Source organism: Streptopelia decaocto, assembly GCF_964273445.1.
Source record: "Streptopelia decaocto genome assembly, chromosome: 5".
NCBI lineage: Eukaryota > Metazoa > Chordata > Aves > Columbiformes > Columbidae > Streptopelia > Streptopelia decaocto.
Window position 1 is genome coordinate 55,665,123 of NC_138659.1, and position 21,985 is coordinate 55,687,107.

Here is a 21,985-nt window from a genome sequence, read left to right on the forward strand (position 1 = left end):
CTTTGTGAATTACTAAGCAAATATTTTTTTCTTTCCAGTGCACGTTGAAGATATTATTTTGCACATGTTTCAGTATATTCAAAAACTACGTACGGAAGGACCTCAAGAATGGGTTTTCCAAGAGTGCAAGGTACAGTGATTGGTACTTGAGATCTGCGGTGGTTGTATTCTTACAAATTTTTGAATTATAAGTAGAAATAGATTTATTGTCTGTGGAAATAGTCTTTAGTAATTGCATGGTGACTAAGTTCATTAATTTTGAAGGTGCAACATGACATGAATTACAAGTACATTGAGAATATAATGTCTTAATGTGAATATGAAATGCTTTTCTAGAGCTATGAGTTTATATTTTATGACAGTGTAATCGAGGTGGAGGAATAAGCATCTTATTCTGTCTGCAAGGGTTTTGCGTAACCTTCTGTAGTCCTCACTGAAGGTGGAGGGGGAACAAGCACTTGCTGTGAGGGGTAACACTGAACTGGAAATTGAAATGGCTGTTATTCTACCCCTCTCTTCTTTGATGTGTCAAATTGTGTAGTTGAGATTGTAAAGGCAGTAGGACATTTAATCTGCTGTTTGTTTTCTCACCTCTTTGAGGCGTGAACTAAAGCTTTTCATGGAGTACTTTGGCTGTACACTTCAGTCTTTGCTGAACTGTTCATGCTTCTTATAATTCTGTATGGTTCAGTGTGCACAGAGCAAAAATGTAAAGTATCCTATTAGAATTAAATAGTACTGCACTTCGTAGTGCAAGTGTGAAATAAAACCAGCTTTATTTATGTGTATAGTCTAATTGGTTTACTACAAATACTTGGCTAAAGATGTTTTTGTTCCATCTTAGCTTTATTTGGTGAAAACTGTCCAGTCTCTTCTAAGCATAGAAATTCTGCAGATGCATTAACTTTGTTTCTTGCATTTTGACACTGTATACCTGTAAAAGAAGTTCCTTTACCATCTGCTAAAAGTCCCAGTAGAATTGTTTTGCTGTTATTGTAAGCAAATACAAGATCTGAAAGAGGTAGTTTCATCCTCCCATCTCATCCCTGTGTCTTTCCCTTGCTCCTTTTGTATCAGCCTCAGCACTCCTGAGGCTGTGAGGTATCAGAAGAGCTGGCAAACTAGTTTGGAAAGTATCTTCTTTTGAGTTTATTTTCCAGCTGAATTGTTGAGTTAACCAGACTCTCTGCACTGTGTCACAGAAAAGATGGACTGTCCTTTTCATTTGCTTTATAGTCTTAGATCTCTTTAATTCATCCATGCCATTGTATTCTAAGAATGATGTGTTCTATTTCTGTGGCTAAGACAGCATAAAGAAATATACTTTTTGTGTGTCTAAAATTACTTTATGTCTGGCTGGAAAAAAGGAACTAAAAAGGAAAAGGGAAAGGCTTCAGTTCATTAATATACAACAGACATTGCACTGGAACACTATGTGTTAGTTGTATCAAAGTTGATGTGTGTTCACATTATCAGGAAATTTAAATATATGAGCTATGGGACAGATCTCTAATGATGAACAGGACTTACAAGACTTGTATAACACTTCACATTGTGAGACTATCTGAAATTGCTTGTGAGTTTTGTGCAAATTGAGTATTACCGAAAAATTCTGTGTTAGGTACCTGTCTAACAACTATAAAATGGATACAATAAAACTTCTTCCTTTTCTTTTTTATAAAAGGAATTCAGTAGCCCATAATTATTCTTAAAATTGTCTTTAATATAGGCTTTTCAACCCTTTCTGCATTATTTCCTAGGATCTAAATGCTGTGGCCTTCAGATTTAAAGATAAAGAACGACCACGAGGTTACACATCAAAGCTTGCAGGAATGTTGCATGTAAGTGTGGGGGGGTTTGCTTGTTGTTTGGGTTTTTGTTTGGTTTTGTTTTATTTACAATATGATAGTCACTTAGTATGTTTGATTATACTCCTAATAAACACAGGTATATACGAAGGTTGTTTGCACTTCTTGAGCTTACGAAGTTAATACGCTGCACAGATCTTAGTTTTGTCAGTCAGGAAGTCCCATTTCCTTCACTCTCTACAACTTATACTTCAATACTTGATAGAACTGATTTTATAATTGGAGTTGCTGTTTGATCTATTGCAGTGTTTCTTAAGAGGTACCTACCTTGTCATTCTGTGACTACCTGATGATAGCTAAATATTCTCTAGGGAAATATTAGGTAAAGAATACTTTATCATAAACACAAGCGCTGTGTTTCTAAATGCTTCCATACTTAACCATGTTGAAGTATTGCAGTAAGCAGAAATGTTTGTATTAAGATAGAAAATTATAGATGTTTGACTCTGCTAATGTGATTACATATTGGTACTGAAAGCATTGTCATATAGCTTTATACTTGGTCTTTACGCTTCTTGCAAAATTCCATTCCCTCATTGTGCACTGAGAGAAGATTTAGGCAGAGAATTTTTTGTCTAGTGAAATTCATCCATCTTTGATACATAGCAACCATTTTCCATTGTCTACTAAAAAGCATTAGACTTAACTGAAAACATATACATGGATAATTAAAGGAGCTCCTATTTGAGGTGATGTCTCTTGCTTTTCTTCTGTCACATGCATTAAAACTTTTACAAACGGACTTCTGAAACAGTCTTTCAGTGGTCTGTATTTGTTGGATCATTCCCAGTTCCAATTGCTGTTTCCAAAAATCAGGCCAGGAAGTTGGCAGCAGTGTTCCAAAGAGCAGGGTGTTGCTTCAGAACTTGTCTCCTTTCACTGCTTTTCTTTTGCTGTGCTTTGCAGTATGAATGGTAATTCTGATTCTGCTGTTAGTTGCTTGAACTTTTCTAGTTCACTTTATTGTCTCTGAGTCACACTAAGTTTACACTTTGAATTAACCAAACTAGAACTGTTGTTTGGTGATCTCATACACTTACAGATAGTAGCTGATTTTCATAAGTTGGAAAAGAACCTGTGTATAAGTTAGCATGAGTAAATGTGATGTCATAAGTTGTTACGTATTTACCAAAAGGATTTTAAAAACCTTTTTATTCAACAAAACAGAGGATCATCTTTAAAGCACATTTGTGCTGGTCTAAAGAGTCACCACTAAGGCCTTACTGCCAAATTAAATTTCATATTTGTCATATAGGCTTGATGTTTTCCAGGTAGTTGTTCCTTGGTTTGCAGTACCCTTTTCCTTTTGTTTGTTTCGTGTCCTTAATTGTATCATTTAAAACATTTCATTTTAATCTAATTGTTGTATGTTTTAGTAGTTTTAGTCTGTAGTTTTAGTCTGGTTTAGTTGCATTATGCTCTGACCTTGCTGAAAAGTAATCACAGAATCACAAAATGGTTCAGGTTGGACTGGACCTCTGGAGGTTATCTTGTCCAACCCTTTTGCTCAAGCAATACAAAAATAGCAAAGTAACCAAATAAATGTCATTTTCAGTTCCAGTTGGTGGGTAGATTGTGGCCTGTGTTTGTGAAGGAAATAAAGTGTACACTTCTAGTTGCTAAATTTGTATCACCTTGGTAATTTCAGGTTAGAAGTGCATAGATTACTTACAATTTCCCATTGAGGTTGCTTAGTCTGCTTAGCCATTTATGCAGAATGTAGTTTAATGAGCATACGTTAGTGTATGATTAACCTTTTTGAAGAGACCTTTCAAATTCTGGATCTTCAGCATTCACATTGGAATTTTTTGTAACACAGGTTTGGTTCATTGTCCTTGGTTGTCCCCCACCTCTCTTCTCTTTTCCAGAATCCTTTGTGTGAATTACTCTATGTTCTGAAAGTCATTCCACTGTAGTTTTTTGTATAATGCATGTAAATCAGAAGCCATTTTATAATAATTCTGGTCAAAAGAAGTGTACCTGTTTGGCAAACTGCGAGTACTTGGTGCTTAAGTCACCTGGTATTTTTTCCCTGGTAAACAGGTGTTTGTCAACAAAATTTTCCTGTCAACCACACTTATATTCAGAGGAAGCTTAACTGTTTTTTCTTCTTAAATTGTGGTGTACCATAAGAGATTTTCAGTTTGATCCTAAAAAAAAATAGAATTAAAATTATGTAAATTTCTATTATACTTTTAGATAATCGAAATATACTTTCCTTTAAATTAATGTAAATAAAAATTGAATTCCTAGAGAATAATAAAAAACTTAGTGCGTTAGTGTGTGTTTCGTTTTGGTTTTTTTCTTTATGTTTTGTTTTTCCAGTATGCACTCTAGTCAGTACTTGGTGTTCTTTGCTCTTTAAAAATATCCTCCAGGGGTCAGCATTTACCATGTTATTTTTATTTTAGTTAATTCAAAACATTATTTAAAGGTGGGTGACTTTTTATATTGAGACATAAAATATTTCAAGGTAAAAAAATGGTAATATGCAGGATATAAAATTACCCAATATAGGAGAAATATGATTGCATAGTTAGAGTATTACTCCATCTTGTTCAGTTTTACGAGAGAGATTTCAAGACATCTATGCACTTCTAATTTGAAATTACCGAATTAATACAGATATTTAGTGGCCAGAAGTGTACACTTTTATTTCCTTTTCAAAAAAGTAGTTTTTTTGCTGCTTAGTTTTTGTTTAGTTCATCTACATATTTCTGGGCTTTGTTTTTTAGTATTATCCTATAGAAGAAGTTTTGGCTGCTGAATATTTGCTTGAAGAATTCAGGCCTGATTTAATAGAGATGGTACTGGATAAATTGAGACCAGAAAATGTTCGGTAAGTTAAACTGCAATTTTCAGGCAGTTTTGGATGTAAAAGGGCAGTGGGGCATGTGTTCAGATATTTCTAGCGTTCATATATTTCAGCCTTCTGAAATTATTGCGAAAGTTTGTGCATGAATCCACTGTGTTTGTAACACAATCTGTCTTATATATTCATTTAGTTTAAGATGCACGCTGCTTTATTTTCAAAAGATGGTATATTTCAAATAATTATTGGATAAAGTAGGATAAAAATGGATTATGAATTGTATTGGCAAATGTCACAGGGTTCTGATGTTTCTAGGCGTATACGAGTAATGATAAAATAAATGGAGCTGCCTGTGTCAGTGACGGTAGTTGCCATAGGAATTAATGCCTTTTAAAGCAGAGCCTATATCTTTGTGTGTGGGTGTGCATCTATGTGTCATGTGTGTGGGATGCTGCAACTGAAGCTTGAGTGTTTCGAGAGATCATATTTTGAACAAACAATACTTTAAAGAAAATTTCCAGGTTCTTTTTCCTCTCGTATGAAATACTTACATTTTGAATGTATTCTCATGTTGATCTACCACGCAACTTACTGGAAATTTGATAAAAGAGTTTAGCATAAACACTGTTGCAGTAATTAAAAGAGAGAATATATAGTTACTTTGTTTCTGAAGAAGGCTTAATCAAATTCCACATGAATTTGAACTTTTAACTGTATTTAGAATTATTTACAAGCAATATGTAAACCATTTTTCATACTGATTTAGTAACAAGCTACAGGTACTTAATCAGAGCTGATGTTTATTACGGCTTCACATAGCTTTTAAAAGGTGGCTCTTAACATTACAAGAAAATGGTCAATATTATCTTAGGGAACGATACCTTTCATAATGTAAATTGGGTCTTTGTTGAATTAGCCAGAGAACTTCCAAAGCATCTGCTTGCTTAAATTTTCGAAAATTGTTAGAGGAAATAAATATATGCAAATACATTCATAGACTCTTTAAGCTTGTCAGATGCCACAGATGATGACTCAGCTTTCTGTGTTACTCCTGTTGCTGGCTGTGCCAGCCTTTTAGGACTCTCTTCCAGCTGATGGGACTTCAGCATAAAATAGCCCTATTAACTAGTTCAAAAGTTACTGGTGTGAGGAAGAAAAGTGTAGAGAATGCAGATAGAGGGAGAAAATTAAAGTCTATACAATGCAGTCAGAAGTACAGGAATAGTGATAACAAGATTTAAAACAATTTAGAATGTTACATGGTGAGCTTTTTTCAAATATGTAGTAAACATAGCTGTTTCACAATGTTCTTTTATTTTAGTTAATGTAAGTTTATACTTGCAGTTGTAATTCTGTGTTCCTCTTTGTCCTCATTAAAAAAAAAAGGCAAGGGGAACAAGAATATTATTAGAGAGGAAAAAGTACTTCTAAAAAGGCATGGGAATTTAGCCATAACTTGTTTGAAACATTAGTAACTAAGGAAGAGAATTGTTGGCTATTACATGTATCTTTTATTTATAGTAATTTTGTAGGGTTACATCAGTCTTCTCACATTTCACAAAGTGACTTGCTGGAGACGGGGAATATTCTCTACACTTGGTAGTTTTGGATTAATTTTAAATAAAACAAGGACTTTTTTTTCCAAGATGGAACACATATAGAGCAAATACCAATCAAAGATGATCAGCTTTAGTATATGAAGCAACTGGGAAGCTTTGATCCTTCAGATAATGGAGACAGTTGTTTCATCTCAGCTTTTCAAATTCGACCTGTTTTGAATGCTGTGTATGTGAGTTTTCAAGGAGTGAAGTATAGTACCTTTAGACTGGAGAGGCACAGGAGTGGAGTGTTTTGGAAATTCCATTTGATAGAATAGGTGTGTGTTTCTGTACAGGAAAGGCTTCAGGTTTTCATAACAGAAGAGAAATGGTGACTGAATCCAGAAAGCTTGTGATCAGAGGGAGGCGGATGGTCACCTAGTAACTTTTGTTACTCCATGGAATCTTGGAATCTATGGAGTCTCAGGTCTCCCCTTGCTTTCTTCTAGCTTGTTGTTACTGTGCGTTTTTTTGGGTGCTGGAGGAAACATGTTGTGTTTAATCTTCCCTCAGGACTAACCACATTGTCTCTTCACTTTACCTCAGTTATGGATTATAATGATTATGTGATTTTAAGCATTTGAATAAAAAAGCTAAATATTGGGAGATAAAGGGACTTTCAAAACTGGAATATATGTGGTTTTATGGCCTCTTCAGTTTATTGTTAAATTATATATTCTTTTGGTTGCAGAGATTTTAGTAGGGCTTAAAGGTGGTAATATCCACAGCTGTCCTGTTGAGGCTTAAATATAAATATGTACAAACTAGAGAGTGACCAAAGACTGATTAAATGCAGTTCTACCAGCAAATTCAGCAAAGCATTAGTATTCCAACATAGGTCTAATGAGGTCTGCAGGAGGCCTGTAATGACATAGCAGCAGGCATGTTTTGAGGTTGAACGCTATGTGTCAGAGTAATCGTATTGCGGATTATGTGTAGACTAAAACTATGCTAGTGTTTCCCATTGCCATAACAACTATACATTCACATCTTAGTTCTCTTTAAGTTCAGACTATTTGTCTTCTCTAAAACTATGACTTACAAAAGGAAACCCAAAACATCAAACCAAATCTGAGAATCTTAAATGTCATGTTGCTTTTTCCTGCTTCTCTAAATGATACAATTTTTCTGTGTAGCTTGGTTAGGATAATACTGCAAGCTGATTTTTCTCAGATGTAAAAGTGTAAGTCCTTTCAGTTTTAGTGGGAATTACATGTTTTATTCAGGGCATCAGGTGTTTTAAAATCTGAGCTAATTGCACTTAACTAAGATACTTCCAAGCAGAGTAAAATATAACAAAGAACATAATTTTATAGTATCTTTTATTTCAGATTTCTGTAAAAATAACGTATCTTGGGGAAAAGACCCTTATATACTACTTAAAGTGATTATATGGTATGTTACAAAGATTCAGGAAAGCCACTGTGGATTTGGATTTTTAGTGGGCTCTCTTGAAACAGTGAGTTGAGATTACAGATGCTAATAAAAGGATGCCTTTTTGTTTTACTGGTTTTTATTACATCTGTATCTGTATGCATGCAGTAAACTATCAGTCCAGTAGCTCGTTTTCTTCTTTTGTCTTTCCTTGAGCTAGTTGTATATACTAATAAAAAAATGTGGACATTCACTTTTAAATATCTATGTGTGTTCTGTTTATCTGCTACTCACTGATATTTATGCTCATGTTTACCTTTCTATTCTCCTTTTTATGAACGAATTAGTATGTGCCACATCATCCCTTTGCTTGTTTTTTTTTCCCTTTTATTTTTTTCTTTTTATGCCTTGCATAAATTGTGTCTTGCAATGGTTTAGTTTCCATTTATTTAAATTCTTCCTTTTTTTTCGTGGTTTTATGTACAATTTTATTTTCATAATCCTATTGGAATTCCCCTGCACTAAGGACTCCTCTTGGTATATCTGTATTGGGGTAGCTGCATTCACAGTTAGAGACTACTGTTCAATGTGTTTTTTAAAAGTTTACCTTTTCAACTGTTATTTTTTTAACAAACCATGTTTTTAAAAAGTATGGAAAAATATCCATACTCACAGATGGTAGCGAGTATCCATATGTACTTCTTTTTGACTGAGCCATAACAGGAAGTTCTCATCTTCTCCTCCCCTCCTCCCCTCTGCGGGGGCACACACTACTTCTTACACACTACTTCTTGCATTTACTTGCTTTATTTCCCTAAGAGGGAAACCTTTTAAAGATGTAAGTATCATTTTTGCTTGTTCAAACCGCATTGGGTTTTGCCAGCCATCTGTGAAGATAAGGGAATAGACTTGGCGTGTGTCACAATCTTAGCTGAAAAATGTAATTTTCCCGTCATTTCCAATACCATTTTCCCCCCTCATATCTGCAGAAGAAATGCTCTTATTAAAATCTGAGAAGCTAGTGACTCATCAGATTAAGCAACTAAAGAACATTTTCCCCTGGGTAGTAAATGGACTTTTTTCCTCTCTTGATAGCCGGAGTGCAGAGCCAGTGCTATTCTAAAGGGAAGAAAATTAGAATGAATGCTGCAAATGTTGATACAGAAATTTCTAAGGGCTGGAATTTCACAGATAGAGAGCAAACAGTTATTTTGCTCATCCCTGATGATAAACAAATATAGAATGTGTTCATTTTCTACTTGCATTGTATCTGAGTAAAGATTTTGAAAATCATGATTTGTTTACTTATTTCTCCCCACAAACCATTGTGTTTGTAGTGATTTTAGTTTTACTCAACCCTAACAAATAACTTGTACTTCTGCAGAATGATGAGAATGCTGCATCCCAGCAATATTTCTCTGCATGTGGGTTCCCCTCTTACCCTGTTTTCTAATGAGATTTGTGTGGAAGTGGCTTTGAACAGTCTGTATAACCTATATGGCCTCACATCAGTTTTACTGATGGTTTGGGGGGAAGTTATAAATCAATCAGCTTTTGCTGGTTTTGTCTCAATCATGTTATTTTATGCATTTGAAAGACAAATTTTAGATCAGTTCATTAAAAAAAAGGGAGGGGGGGCAGTTGTTCCTTTTTAAGTATAAATTCATTTTTTTGCAACAAATTTGCTTTGATGTGTCTGTTACTAATACCACAAATTCTGTGGTCTTGAAGTCTATTACTTTTTCACCGTTAGAAGCTTAAGTTTTCTTACATGAATGTGGAATAGAATAGTTGATAATCTTTCCTGGAAGTACGTTAATTTTAAAGCAAACATTCTCTTCCCAAGTCATACTCTCCTGTGGATCTGTCACTTGTAGCTTCATTTAGATTTCAGGAGAGTGAAAAACAAGATGGTATCCTAATGTGTCACATTATAGAAATTGTGCTTGTTTTTGAAGATTGGCCATAACTGGGGACTACAACAGCTTGCATGTACAAGAATGTACATACAGAAGTAAATTGCATTTATAGTTTCAGCTGTTTTCCATGTTCATGAATGGGCTCAGAAGTCTAATTGCACTGGTTGAATTTAAATATGTTACAAGCAGGTGCTATTAAAGATTACCTGATGCCTTGTCTTCTTTTTCCAGTGCATTTCCACTCTGTCTTAAGCCATGTGGATGCTCATAGTGCTATACAGCACAAGACAGAAACAAAAAGCAGAAGTAACATTACATAATTAGTAACTTTAAAGATGCATCATGATAGAGTTAAGTAATTCTATTGCATTCTATTTCTACCTCTGGTGTTTCTTTTCCCCTCTTCTCTTCCTGTCCTGGTGCTCATTGCTGTTGGTGCTTGTGTCTCGGTTTAGGTTGTAAGTCTTGGGCAGATGAAACTTCTTTTGGTTTGTTTCGCGTGGTTGTGGGTGTGAGAGATCAAAATGTAAGTAATTGTTCCAGTAGTGATTTGGGGCATAGGGAGGGCAGGAGGATCCCCTGAAGCAGAACTGCTTGTAGAATTGTGGTGTCGATTTCCACAATTACATTCCTTATACATTGAGCAGATAGAATTATTTTTAGCTCTTTCATTTTAGTATGTTCCTACAGCAAATGTTTGGGTGCTTGGATTGTCACTACTGCTTGAGCATCGGTATGTTGGAAGATGAAAGGAGGGAATGTCAAATAACAGACATCAGTGTATTTTACTGTAAAACACCTTTGTCTTGCTGCTCAAACTGCATGATTATTGGAATTTTATCAGGATAATATTTTACCTTAAGACTTTTTTTGTTTGTTTTAAATTATATTTTATTTAATGGATGCAAAGGCTTGGTATGTTGCTCTGAAATTCTAATAGACTTTATGGGTTTTATAGTCTCTTAGCAACTTCATCCGTACATGATAGTTTTTCCTTGCCAGCTGTCCAAGTTAAAATGCAAAACATAATAGAATATTTTTATGGCTCATTTTAATGTAAACAACAATCTCTCTAAGAGATTCCGCCTTGTTGACTGAGCTAGCGTCTGCTGTGTTACAAGAAAAATATTCTCTATGATTGAAGTGCTTAGTTCTTGGCTGAATATTTATTTAGTATTGTTCCTTTTGTACAGAAAATGAAATAGATGTAACATGCAAACAGATATGAAACCATTTTATATGAAGTCACAATAAAAATGTTAACCATTTCTATTGCCATTTGCAATGAGAGATGAAATAATAGATCTCTTAAAGATGCCAGGTTCCAGTATAAGTTGCGGAATGACCTATTAGAGAGCAGCATAGGGGAAAGGGACCTGGAGGTCCTGGTGGACAGCAGGATGACCATGAGCCAGCACTGTGCCCTTGTGGCCAGGAAGGCCAATGGCATCCTGGGGTGTATTAGAAGGGGGGTGGTTAGTAGATCGAGAGAGATTCTCCTCCCCCTCTACTCTGCCCTGGTGAGACCACACCTGGAATCTTGTGTCCAGTTCTGGGCCCCTCAGTTCCAGAAGGACAGGGAACTGCTGGAGAGGGTCCAGCACAGGGCAACAAAGATGATTAAGGGAGTGGAGCATCTCTCTTGTGAGGAAAGACTGAGGGAGCTGGGTCTCTTTAGCTTGGAGGAGACTGAGGGGTGACCTCGTTAATGTTTACAGATATATAAAGGGTGAGTGTCACGAGGATGGAGCCAGGCTCTTCTCGGTGACAACCAATGATAGTACAAGGGGTAATGGGTTCAAACTGGAACACAAGAGGTTCCACTTAAATTTCAGAAGAAACAACTTCTCAGGGTGACAGACACTGGAACAGGCTGCCCAGGGAGGTTGTGGAGTCTCCTACTCTGGAGATATTCAAAACCCGCCTGGACGCCTTCCTGTGTAACCTCATCTAGGTGTTCCTGCTCCGGCAGGGGGATTGGACTAGGTGATCTTTTGAGGTCCCTTCCATTCCCTAATATTCTGTGAAATCTGTGAATATTCTCATTGTGGTTTGGATATAGTGTACCTTTTGCAGATGAGCAGGAGTTGTTTTGTGTGTGTGTGTGCATGTTCATGCTAATCATGTGGTTCTTTCAAAGGTCAAGAGTAAAAATTTCTCCTTTCCTCAGCCCAGAGGAAATATGCATCCCTGAAAAATGAGATTTGATTAGCCCTCTTTAGTGTGGATGATGTAAAATATTGTCTCAAAACTAGACAGTCTGTGGTACAAGTCGTTCTTCAGTTTTTTAATCTATTGCTAGAGAATGTGTCTTTACAGTCCCATGTGACTCTGAGATGTATTTGACATTTATTTAAATGCATCTAATGGTAGCTATATATTTACCTGGTCTCCTCCTACTCAAAATGCAATGCACAAATTCAATTGATAATGATTTGAAAATGTTCATAATAGGGGAATCTAGAAAACAAATACAGCAGAATCCTATTTTCTTCAACCTTGGATCATTTAGTCATTTTTGTGTAAACATTAGATGAAAAAAAGAGGGATGAAGACGTAGGCATTTACAATATTAATAGGCCACATATTTAAAATTCTCAATGTATTGCGAAATTCATCCCAAAGGTATTTTCCAGTAACATGTTTGTAAAGTAAAATATTGTAGTTTGAGGCACATCCATATGCCTGTTTTGATTTACTTTGCCGTGCACATTAGAAATACACAACAGAATGTTCCTGGCCTGAAGATACTGTGATTAAAAAAAGAACACTTACATTGCATATATTTTGATGTTTTAATGTGCAGTGCAGCCATCTACACAAGATTTGACAAAGTTTGTTACTGTGTTATTCAGCATCTAGAGGTTGTTAAATATATGTAGGAGGTAATTGTGCTACCTTTTTTGACCATTTCAGAATTCTTCTAAACGTCTATTTACTCTTAAAGCTTGTTACTTTTTTTCCATTGAATACTCTTTTGTGTTGTAGGCTGTTTAAAACATTAGACTTTTCTTGATACCTGTTATGCAGATTACTGAAAAAATACTGATAAGTTGGTAATTTTCTTTATTCTGGTTTTCTTCTTATTTAGGTGTGTTCTTTGGTTTAAGGAGCATCTGGACGATGCTCTTAGTCATACAGTTTAGTTTTAGGTAGTCCTGTGCAAAGCAGGGAGTTGAAATCGATGATCCTTGTGAGTCCCAACTAGAGATATTCTACGATTTAGGTTTCTAATTGAGTAGAATTTTGTTGTATTGACTGTAAAACACACAAACCTTCCTGCTTTTCCTCCCTTCCCCTCAAAAAAAATTTAAAAAAATGGGGGCAGGGGGGAGAAACAGGTATCGATCTAAAATAAGAATATGAGAATGATACTATATGAAGAAACTCTCTTCATAACAGATTGTGAATGGGAGAATGAAACTGCAATAATATAATCTAAAACACTAGGTCTGGAATGAAATTTCTGTAATTGCTGTTCTCACATATCCGAGTGTTGATATAGGTGGTATGAATAATGTTGTAGTCACTTCGTTAATTTTGTAGAAGATCTCAAGGACTACTTTCTGTGTTTTCTGAACAAGGATAAAGTCTAAAAAATAGAAATTTACTGCAACAGTATTTGTGTGTAACTCTAGCTTGTAACACTTGAGAAAAACAGTAAAATTAAGTGACGCTGATAACCTGATTTCATGGTTGACCTTTGTGTGTCATTCAGTATACGTGTACTTGCCATCCAAATGTACTCTGTAACTGTCCAGGGACCCTTTCCAGAAATAAATGCATCCTAGGGATGGAACAGAAATTGTGCTCTGAATAATTTCTCAGTCTTTTCTTGGACTCATTCATGCCAAAGTGCTTTGTCTCTTTGTTTTCAGAGTTGCAATAGTATCCAAGTCTTTTGAAGGGAAAACTGATCGCACAGAAGACTGGTATGGAACGCAATACAAGCAAGAAGCAATTTCTGATGAAGTCATTAAGGCATGTTAAAATGTATAAGATACTCTGATATTTGCAAGTGAAAGACTGATAATTTCTTTGCCTAATTTTCCATTTAGTTGAAGAGAGAACTTAAATCTGCTGCTATATGTAGTGTGAAAATTGTACAATGAGTGTTTAATATTATGAGAAGTAAGGATCTTATGTTAGTCTTTAGATTTCAAATGTTTATTACATAGGACGGCTAGGTTGTAATGGTTTTAAACCATGTTGAGTACAGGGAATGTTACACCATTTTTCCTATAAAAGATCCATAATATGCAGTGGCTACTTAAAAATATAAGCATTAACTTTTTAAAACTTAGAAGTCTGTATTAGATGTTAGTGAACTAATCTGTTCTTATGAAGAGAATCACTTTACAACTGCTACGTGTAACTGTGTTTCTGAAATTGATTTTTGCAACTTAGAAAATGAGTATATTTTGCTAATTGAGTTAAAAATCAAAACTCGAACAAAGGAGGTGGGCAAATCCTTATTGAAGCTGTTATTGATCTATTTTTTTGAGAAAAGATGGCTGTAAAATACATCCGAGAGCTAAATTGGACCTGCTGAGCATGTTTTGAACTGATATTGCATAAGAACACTTCACTTCCTTTAGCTTGCCCATATGTCTGTTCTTGATTAGAATTCTTGCTTATGTATTTACTTTAATACTTTATTTTAGAGTCTGAAGTAGCAGAAAATATGAAGCATAGAATCACCTTTCAATCTACTGTAAAGTTCTCAAAATTATTTTTTATCTTTTGTCTTCCTCCTTGGAGCACTTCATGCTGCTGATAGCCGACCCCAGCTTGGTTTCCTAGATATTCCTCTCTTTCCTTGTTATCTTAATAGTATTTACTAATGGAACACGTTTTTTAAACCATTTGTCACAGCATAAAATAACTAAGTAGATATCCATTAATTAAGCAGAAATTATACTTAGCCTCATTGTTTCTGCTATTTATCTAGAAATGGCAAAATGCTGACCTGAACGGGAAATTTAAGCTTCCGATGAAGAATGAGTTCATTCCTACTAACTTTGAGATTTTGCCATTGGAAAAAGATGCGACACAGTACCCTGCCCTTGTCAAGGTAAGCTGTGTTTGGTCCGTTTGCTAGCTAACCTTCTGGGAAGTCAGCAGTTAATTCCTATGTGTTTTTAAAATACAAATCATGTCATATTCCAAAGTATAATAAACAAAAAAAGTAGAAAACTTAAAGATATTGCCAGAAAAACAGTAGAAAGTTAATTCTTGCTAAACGTTGGATTATGACTATTTGGGTTCCTGCAGAAATGAATCTACAAAACAGCTTGAACTCTTTGCCCTTTTGAAAGTGGGATAACAATTGATAGAAATAATATTAAAGCTGTTTATTCAGCAGTTCTGCTCTTATATTTTTCTGAGCAGTGTTCAGTAATCGAGAGTGTAGACGAGGCTATTCTTCTGTAAGTGTGTATGGAAAAAGCTTGTGATTGCATGGAAAAAATAAACACATAAATAAACATCACTTTGCAGTCTCCTGCAGGCATCATTTAATGATCTCAATACTTTTAGTGAATCTCAGTTTTTCTGAGTACCTAAAATTTACTAAAAATTACTTCTCACGACTAAAGTGTAGTTGTCTTTGCTAATGCTCATCTTTGTTCCATAGCTGGAGGATCAATCTCCTCAATTGCGTGTTGTGCTTCAGCTTGAATACTCGATTCAGGAATACTTTTTGCACACTAGGTCAATACAGGTCTAGTTCAGTGCAAAGGCATCCTTCAGGAGAACATATTTGCTCTGCACAGGGCATTTTAGGTATATACTTGAAGCAGAATTAGTGACAGAAGAGGACTTTGAGCATATGTTTAGGTTCATCCTAGAATGAAACCCGAAATCTCAGCAGGGACAAATGCCACAGCTCTCTTAAGTAACACTAATTGGATTGCTGCCGAAACTTAATGGTCCTTCAGTGTGATTGACACAAAAGCTTTGCTTTAAGGCATCATTGCTTTAGAAATGTATTTGCTTTTAGCTTTTCCTTTCCTGCTAAAATATGTTTTTTGAGGGAAACTGTTTTAAATCATCTGTATTTGATGAAAATGGAAATGATCTATTTTGCCTGCATCTCTTTTATTTTCTCCCCAGCTTTATATTTGTGACATTTTGTTTTTGTATGCCCTGGCATTTGTCTGACCCCACAGTGAAACATTGTAAGAACTAATCAGTAGAGATTATCTGTACAAAAGAGACGATTTTTCTGCTGTTTTATATGCCTAAGTGAGCTTACTATGGACCAGACCAGCGTTGTGGATAAAGGGAGGGATGGGAACATAAGTGCAGGAACAGGATGGCCTTTTTCCCTGGCAGTGTGTCACTACGTCACCTCTGTTGTCGTGGCACATCTTGCCCTGAAAAACCCTCAGGAAAGAGCGTTTGAGGGCCAGACTGTTACTGCGGCCTGCAGCTGCTCATCTCCAGCTGTTGGATCTGGTCTCCAGTGCTACAGATGGGCTCTACTGTTTATCATTCTGTCCCTGATGTAAGATGTATACTAAACGGCACAGTAGCAATTTAACAGAATAAATTTTTTGTTGTCTTGGAGAGAAGCTGTAATTTGGCTTTTTAATATGAGTAGAATGTTGTGTAGAGGAAAGTGCACTGTAAGAGGTGAGACTTGGTTCTTTTATGCAAAAAGCAGGAGGAAAATACAATGCCAAATCCTGGAGAAGCAAAGAACGTGTGCTCAAAAAGATGACAAAGAGAAATAATTTTACATTTAAAAGTTCTCTCTTATTATGTATAGCAATTTAAAGAAAAGGTGTTGGGGGATAAAGTTAATTAGAGTTGGAACAGAGAGAGCGTAACTATTTCACAGCTTTTGTGGGGGCAAAAGAATAGGGGAAGTCGTTTAGATTCTCTCCTGTACTGGGAGATTATTCTAAAAAATTTAGGTGACAGATGTTTTAACTAATTTCCAATTAGTTTTACGACTTTTTCTAGATGTCCATATGGTTTTCATAATCAATGTTACTTTAAAACAACATATAATGCATTAATTATATTTTTAGTCTAAAACAGCCAACTATATGGTGCTGTAGGGCTGTCCTCATAATAGCATATCTTTGTAATGCCAGCGTTAGCTAGGAATTGTGTGAAGCTAACTTAATTTTTGTCTTTGATCATTCCTGCTCTAGAAGAGTAGTTCCCATTTTGATCATAAGCTCCTTCACAATGCTGCAGCCATTTAACTGCTTGTTAAAGTGACACATGGTGAGAAGAGAGTCTTGATAAGGACAGATGGATGTATATGCAAATTTATATAGCAAAAATATGAATTTAAGGGGACAACACTAAACTGTGATTTGAAGCAGTGAAGAGACTTTTAAAAAAATACTGTAATATACTAGAGTTAAAAGTTAGGTGACCTAACAGAACCTCTTTTCTTGATGCAGGACACTGCTATGAGCAAACTGTGGTTCAAGCAAGATGACAAATTTTTTTTGCCAAAAGCTTGTCTCAACTTTGAGTTTTTCAGGTATGCGATGTTAAGTATAATGCACAAACTGCTCTTTAAAAGTTTCTTGTTTGGGAATCCGCATTTCTGTGGTAAAAACTTTCTTGCATGTATTGAGGCTTCAAAATGTCCCTACTTGGGAATATGCAATAAGATACAGATAGTAAGAAGGCTCATACAAGCTACGTAGTAGAAAGCAATTTGAGGTGCTCCATCTATATTAACAGGAAAAGTTTATCTAAAAACACTTTAAACATAAACTTTGTTTTATTTGCTATACCTGGAATGGGTCTGCCGATAGCACCTGCTACACATCGCAATATACCTCTTAAAAATTGATATATTATCTTTAATTACTAAATAACAACTATTCTAAGATAATGTTTTCTTTATAAAATGCTATTCTGATAATGGTTTTAGGCTCAAATTCTGTTTTAATTTGCATAATGCAAGCCAGTATAAAATTCTAAGTGCTTAAAGTTGAAGTTGTGGGATTTTATTTTACTGACACCAACAACTGATTTTTTTGTTGTTGTTTTTAGTAGAACACTGTCTGTATTATCAATGAATGTGTGATTCTCACTTCAAGGTGCATGATAAAGTGCTGTAATGTTTATTCTGCTCTTGCATTATTTTCATCACATGATTCTTTTGTGGTTTTTTTTTAAGTGAGCATGACAGTGAAGCACCTTCTTAGTGTTCCTTTCAAGTAATAATTTCTAACTTTTGAATTACAGAAAGTACTGCTTTGTTTAGAGTGCAGCTGTTTCTGTGCTGGACTACTGAAAGTGAAAATAATTTCAGGAACTCTCCTCCTTTGGCCTAATTAAGTGATGTAGTGATATTGCTGGAAAGGTTGTTTTGTGGGCTCTGATGGATGCTTATGGATGCGCTGCTGAGTCCTTGGTTTGCGTGACCACTTGAAATTTTTCTTGGCAGAATTTTAGACAGAGGGTTTTCTCAGAATGCATCAGATCTTGGCACTGGTGTTAGTGCTCCTTGGGGAAAGTAGATTACCTGAGCATTTCCTCTTTCTTTTTGCTTTTTGAAACAAACGTTACAGCTGTTTCAAATACTGTGTGTCAGGAAATGGAAGATCAAAACAACAATTGCAGTACTTTACTTTTTTGTTCATACCTGGTGGCTTTCCATTGCACTAGGTTTGGCCAAAATCCAAAACAGGATTTTCTTGATGGTGACTGAGTTTGTTATACACTTATGGGGTTTTTTTGAAATGAATTCCAAATGAACTATGAGGGATCCAATCTCTCTACCAGTTTGTGAATGATTAAAATATAATAATTAATTTTGTGTAGAGCACACAAAGTTATAAGTATGCACAAATACACACGGTATTATAGCATGGTTTGGGTTGGAAGAGACCTTTGAAGGTCATCTAGTCCAGCCCCTCTGCAGTGAGCAGGGACATCTTAAACTGGATATACGGTGATAGTCTTTCCCAGTTAGATTTGTACTTCAGTGTCAGTGAGAATAGCTAGGAGTACTTGAGCTTTGTTGACTAATGTAATGGAATTATTTGTCCCTTTCCTCCTAGGAATGGTTACAGGTGAAAACTGGGTTTGTTCATAGGGTTGGGAACAAGGATTCTTTCATTTTCTTTAAAAATAAGATGGTAATTGTATATGAGCAGATATGAGGAGATTTTTATAATACTGGGTATGTAATCTCCAAAAGAAGTTATGAGCAGGTTTGTCTGGTTTTGATACTTAATGATTCTTTGTCAACCTCTTGCTTGGGACTGGTCATGCTGATGATTGTCAGATGAAATGGTAAAATGTATGGTGTTTATTTGTGAGACATGACAAAATTATCCATAGCTCTTGTGGCTAAGTAAATTGGGGAGTAAAGCCATCTTAGTAACATGGGTTTTCATAAGAAGTTTTAGCCTTGGTTCTAGATCAGAATACGATGTCTGCGCTGCCTTGTAACAGATCACAGGAATTTGTTCATGCTATAGACTGCGTCAGTAAGAGAAAAAACTAGGAGGATTTCTTCTGCCTGCAGCCCTAATGAGCACGAATCATTGGAAGAATTCCCGACTCAGATACTGTAGCAGCTGCTGCTGTGTAGATGAATTAAGAGGAAGGTGATGAGGGTGGTTTCTCCTTCAAACATACAAATCCAGTAGGAACAATCTGAGTATATGAACCTCTTGAAGTCTTACATGGTGCCAGACTTTCATTAAAGAACCACCACAGTAAAACCTTCCTTCTGACATGGGACTTACCATCCAGCCTAAAGGATGATGATAGGCATTTACTTTTGTATGAGTTATGACTTAAGAACTCAACAAGTGATCTTTCTTAAAAGGAAGCCAAATAACAATGCAATGTGCTATTGTTTTGAAAAGTTTCTGTACGTAGTTATAAACTCTGCACTCTAAGTTTCCCAAGATTTAGAGAGGTGGATGTTAAAAATACAATGCTCATTATTTTTAACTAGAGACTTGCTACCTTCCAGCTTAAGAAACATTTCAAGCAACCTGAGTTGCTCTTAAGGCAACCCAGTATCAACACTATGGTGTTGATTCCGGCTGCGTCCTTAACAGCTGTTTGAAAGGGGAAAAGACTGGACTTAAAGATTTTTCAAGTACACTGTCACAGATTGGGTTCTGCTTCCTCAAGCCTAATCAAAAAAAGGTAAACTAGAAATAAACATTTATTTACGAAGTTGTCATAATAGGAAGAAACTCTCAGAACAGTGTTATAATTTTTTTCTGTTATTTTTCACTTGAGGATTAATGATTTAGTAGTCTTCATTATTTTCAAAACTCCCTGTTGGCCTTTGCCAGCTAAATGAGCATACAGATGTTATAACTGATATGGACATAATAATCACTCGAACTGACTACGTCTCTATTCTAGTATCAAAACAGAAAAGAACATAATGAGTTTGGAGGAAGGTTTGAGATAACATAGGATTGACCTACATCTTGCTTTGAATTCAGTCTTAATTAAAAAATTCTATATTAATTGGATTTGCATCATTGAGCATATTGAAATAGCTCAGTTTTGGGAAATTGTCGTTGTAGGGAGAAATGAAAATAGTCCTATTTTTTTTTTTAACTGACCTGTTTGCTTAAGTTACACAAGCCCGAACCCAGCAGTAGTAAAAAAGCATATCCTAGACTAAGATTTCAGACTGTAGCAGGGTCTGCTTCTCTACTAGAGCTATTTATTTATTTATTAAAAATATCTTCCTGTGCTTCCTTCATCTAAATGGAGGAGGAAGGCAAGGTCTTACTATAAACTACTAGGAACCTTCTTAAAAATACTTTTGCAATGTATTTTATCAGCCTGTGTGTTGTGGTGATGTGATCTTTGTTTTGCTACATTAATGTTGGTATACACTACAAAATACCATGCTATGTAGGCATAAACACATATAATAGCACGTCTCTGAATATGACCATTAGTGGCTGCTTAGGGAAAACAAGTGCAAATGACATGGTTTTGAATTGTAAGACATATATGGACAGCAAATTGTTTTAGATATTGCTGATTATTTCTGTGAAATTGATAATGAATTTACATGCACTTTAGAAGCTTTAGACATAAGTATTCCATTATAGTACAAATAACTCATCATGATTTTGCAAATCTTTAGAACACTCAGACATTTAACAATTAGTGCAGTTGAAACATGGCTTGAGTCTTTGAGGTGCATTTCTCTTTTTGAGAAATTCGCGGCGATATTGTGTGTGATCAGATGTTTCTAATACAACAATAGAGCTTGGATAGTTGTTGCCGTTAAAAAGATAACACAAAAAATTATGGTGATGTGAAAATGGGTATGCCAAACTTCTTTCCCGAGCGGAATTAATGTACTGCATGTTTTTCATACCACAACAAATTGCTAATCTCTTAAATTTTTAATAGAAACATATTTATTTTTCTGATAGTGTATAAGTAGTGATTAAATTAATGTTCAGCACATAGGCTTTCATTTCAGTCTATGAAATCATGTTATTTATTCAGGGTATATTTGGTTTATGTTACTCCTGGTGAATTCCTGACTGTGCAGCAGAGTAAATATAACACATCTTCATTTATGAGCACAAAGAAGATAATATCTCTGGTATCTTCAATATATTTAGGTATTGCTCAAACCATAAACAAGCTAAATTATTTTCAGGTGTGTTCATATTTGGCTTTGAAATAGGAATACTTCACAGTGGGATCCGTCAGCATACTCACAGAAATACTCTCTCCTTCAGATCAAACTTAAAAGGCCAAAAGAAACTGAGAAATCATTTTAAACTGCATATTTTACTTTCAACATTTTCTTCCAGCCCATTTGCTTACGTGGATCCCTTGCATTGTAACATGGCCTATTTGTACCTTGAACTACTCAAAGACTCCCTCAACGAGTATGCATATGCAGCAGAACTAGCTGGCTTGAACTATGATCTCCAAAATACCATCTATGGGATGTATGTAAGTACCCAAATCAAGGACGAGCTTAGAGCCTTAAAACTACTTCCACTCATCAACATTTTTCTATTGATTTGATGGAAGGACTTCTATTAAAAAAATGCGTCTAAGGCTGTTACTCTTTTTGATCTTGGTTATTAACCATACTTTCTTTAATTTGAATTTTAAGTTGAATTTTGTTCAAAGTCTTCAACAATCTTTCCATTCATATTAAGCAAATTTTCTTCTTTATTTTTCTATCATTCATGGAATTAATTAGTTGTAAGATTTGTTCCTCCATTTAAAAAAAATAAAAAGGCAAAAAGCAACCATAATCCAAGCTTACATATTTATTTCAGTTTGTCAGATATCTACTGAAAACCTTCTGATTGGGGTAGAAGACCCACCTTTTCATGCTATTAAATAAATGGTACACTTCAGCTTTCCTATTCAAGAACTACTGATCATGAGGCTGCATATACATACTCTTCAGTCATG

The 21,985-nt window shown here is 35.4% G+C and overlaps 1 protein-coding gene across 7 annotated transcripts in view; it reads left to right on the plus strand.

Moving 5' to 3' along the window:
- The window catches only part of IDE (insulin degrading enzyme), a 66,484-nt gene that overhangs the window by 20,791 nt on the left and 23,708 nt on the right, over positions 1-21,985 (plus strand). For 5 of the 7 annotated variants that reach the window (XM_082053694.1, XM_082053690.1, XM_082053692.1 and 2 more), the window contains exons 9-15: positions 39-130; positions 1,761-1,841; positions 4,604-4,707; positions 13,450-13,552; positions 14,523-14,645; positions 16,993-17,075; positions 21,367-21,511. In XM_082053694.1, the coding sequence (XP_081909820.1) occupies positions 39-130; positions 1,761-1,841; positions 4,604-4,707; positions 13,450-13,552; positions 14,523-14,645; positions 16,993-17,075; positions 21,367-21,511 (731 nt within the window). The remainder of the gene's footprint in view (positions 1-38; positions 131-1,760; positions 1,842-4,603; positions 4,708-13,449; positions 13,553-14,522; positions 14,646-16,992; positions 17,076-21,366; positions 21,512-21,985) is intronic. The other 2 variants (XM_082053691.1, XM_082053689.1) reach the window with 1 other exon arrangement.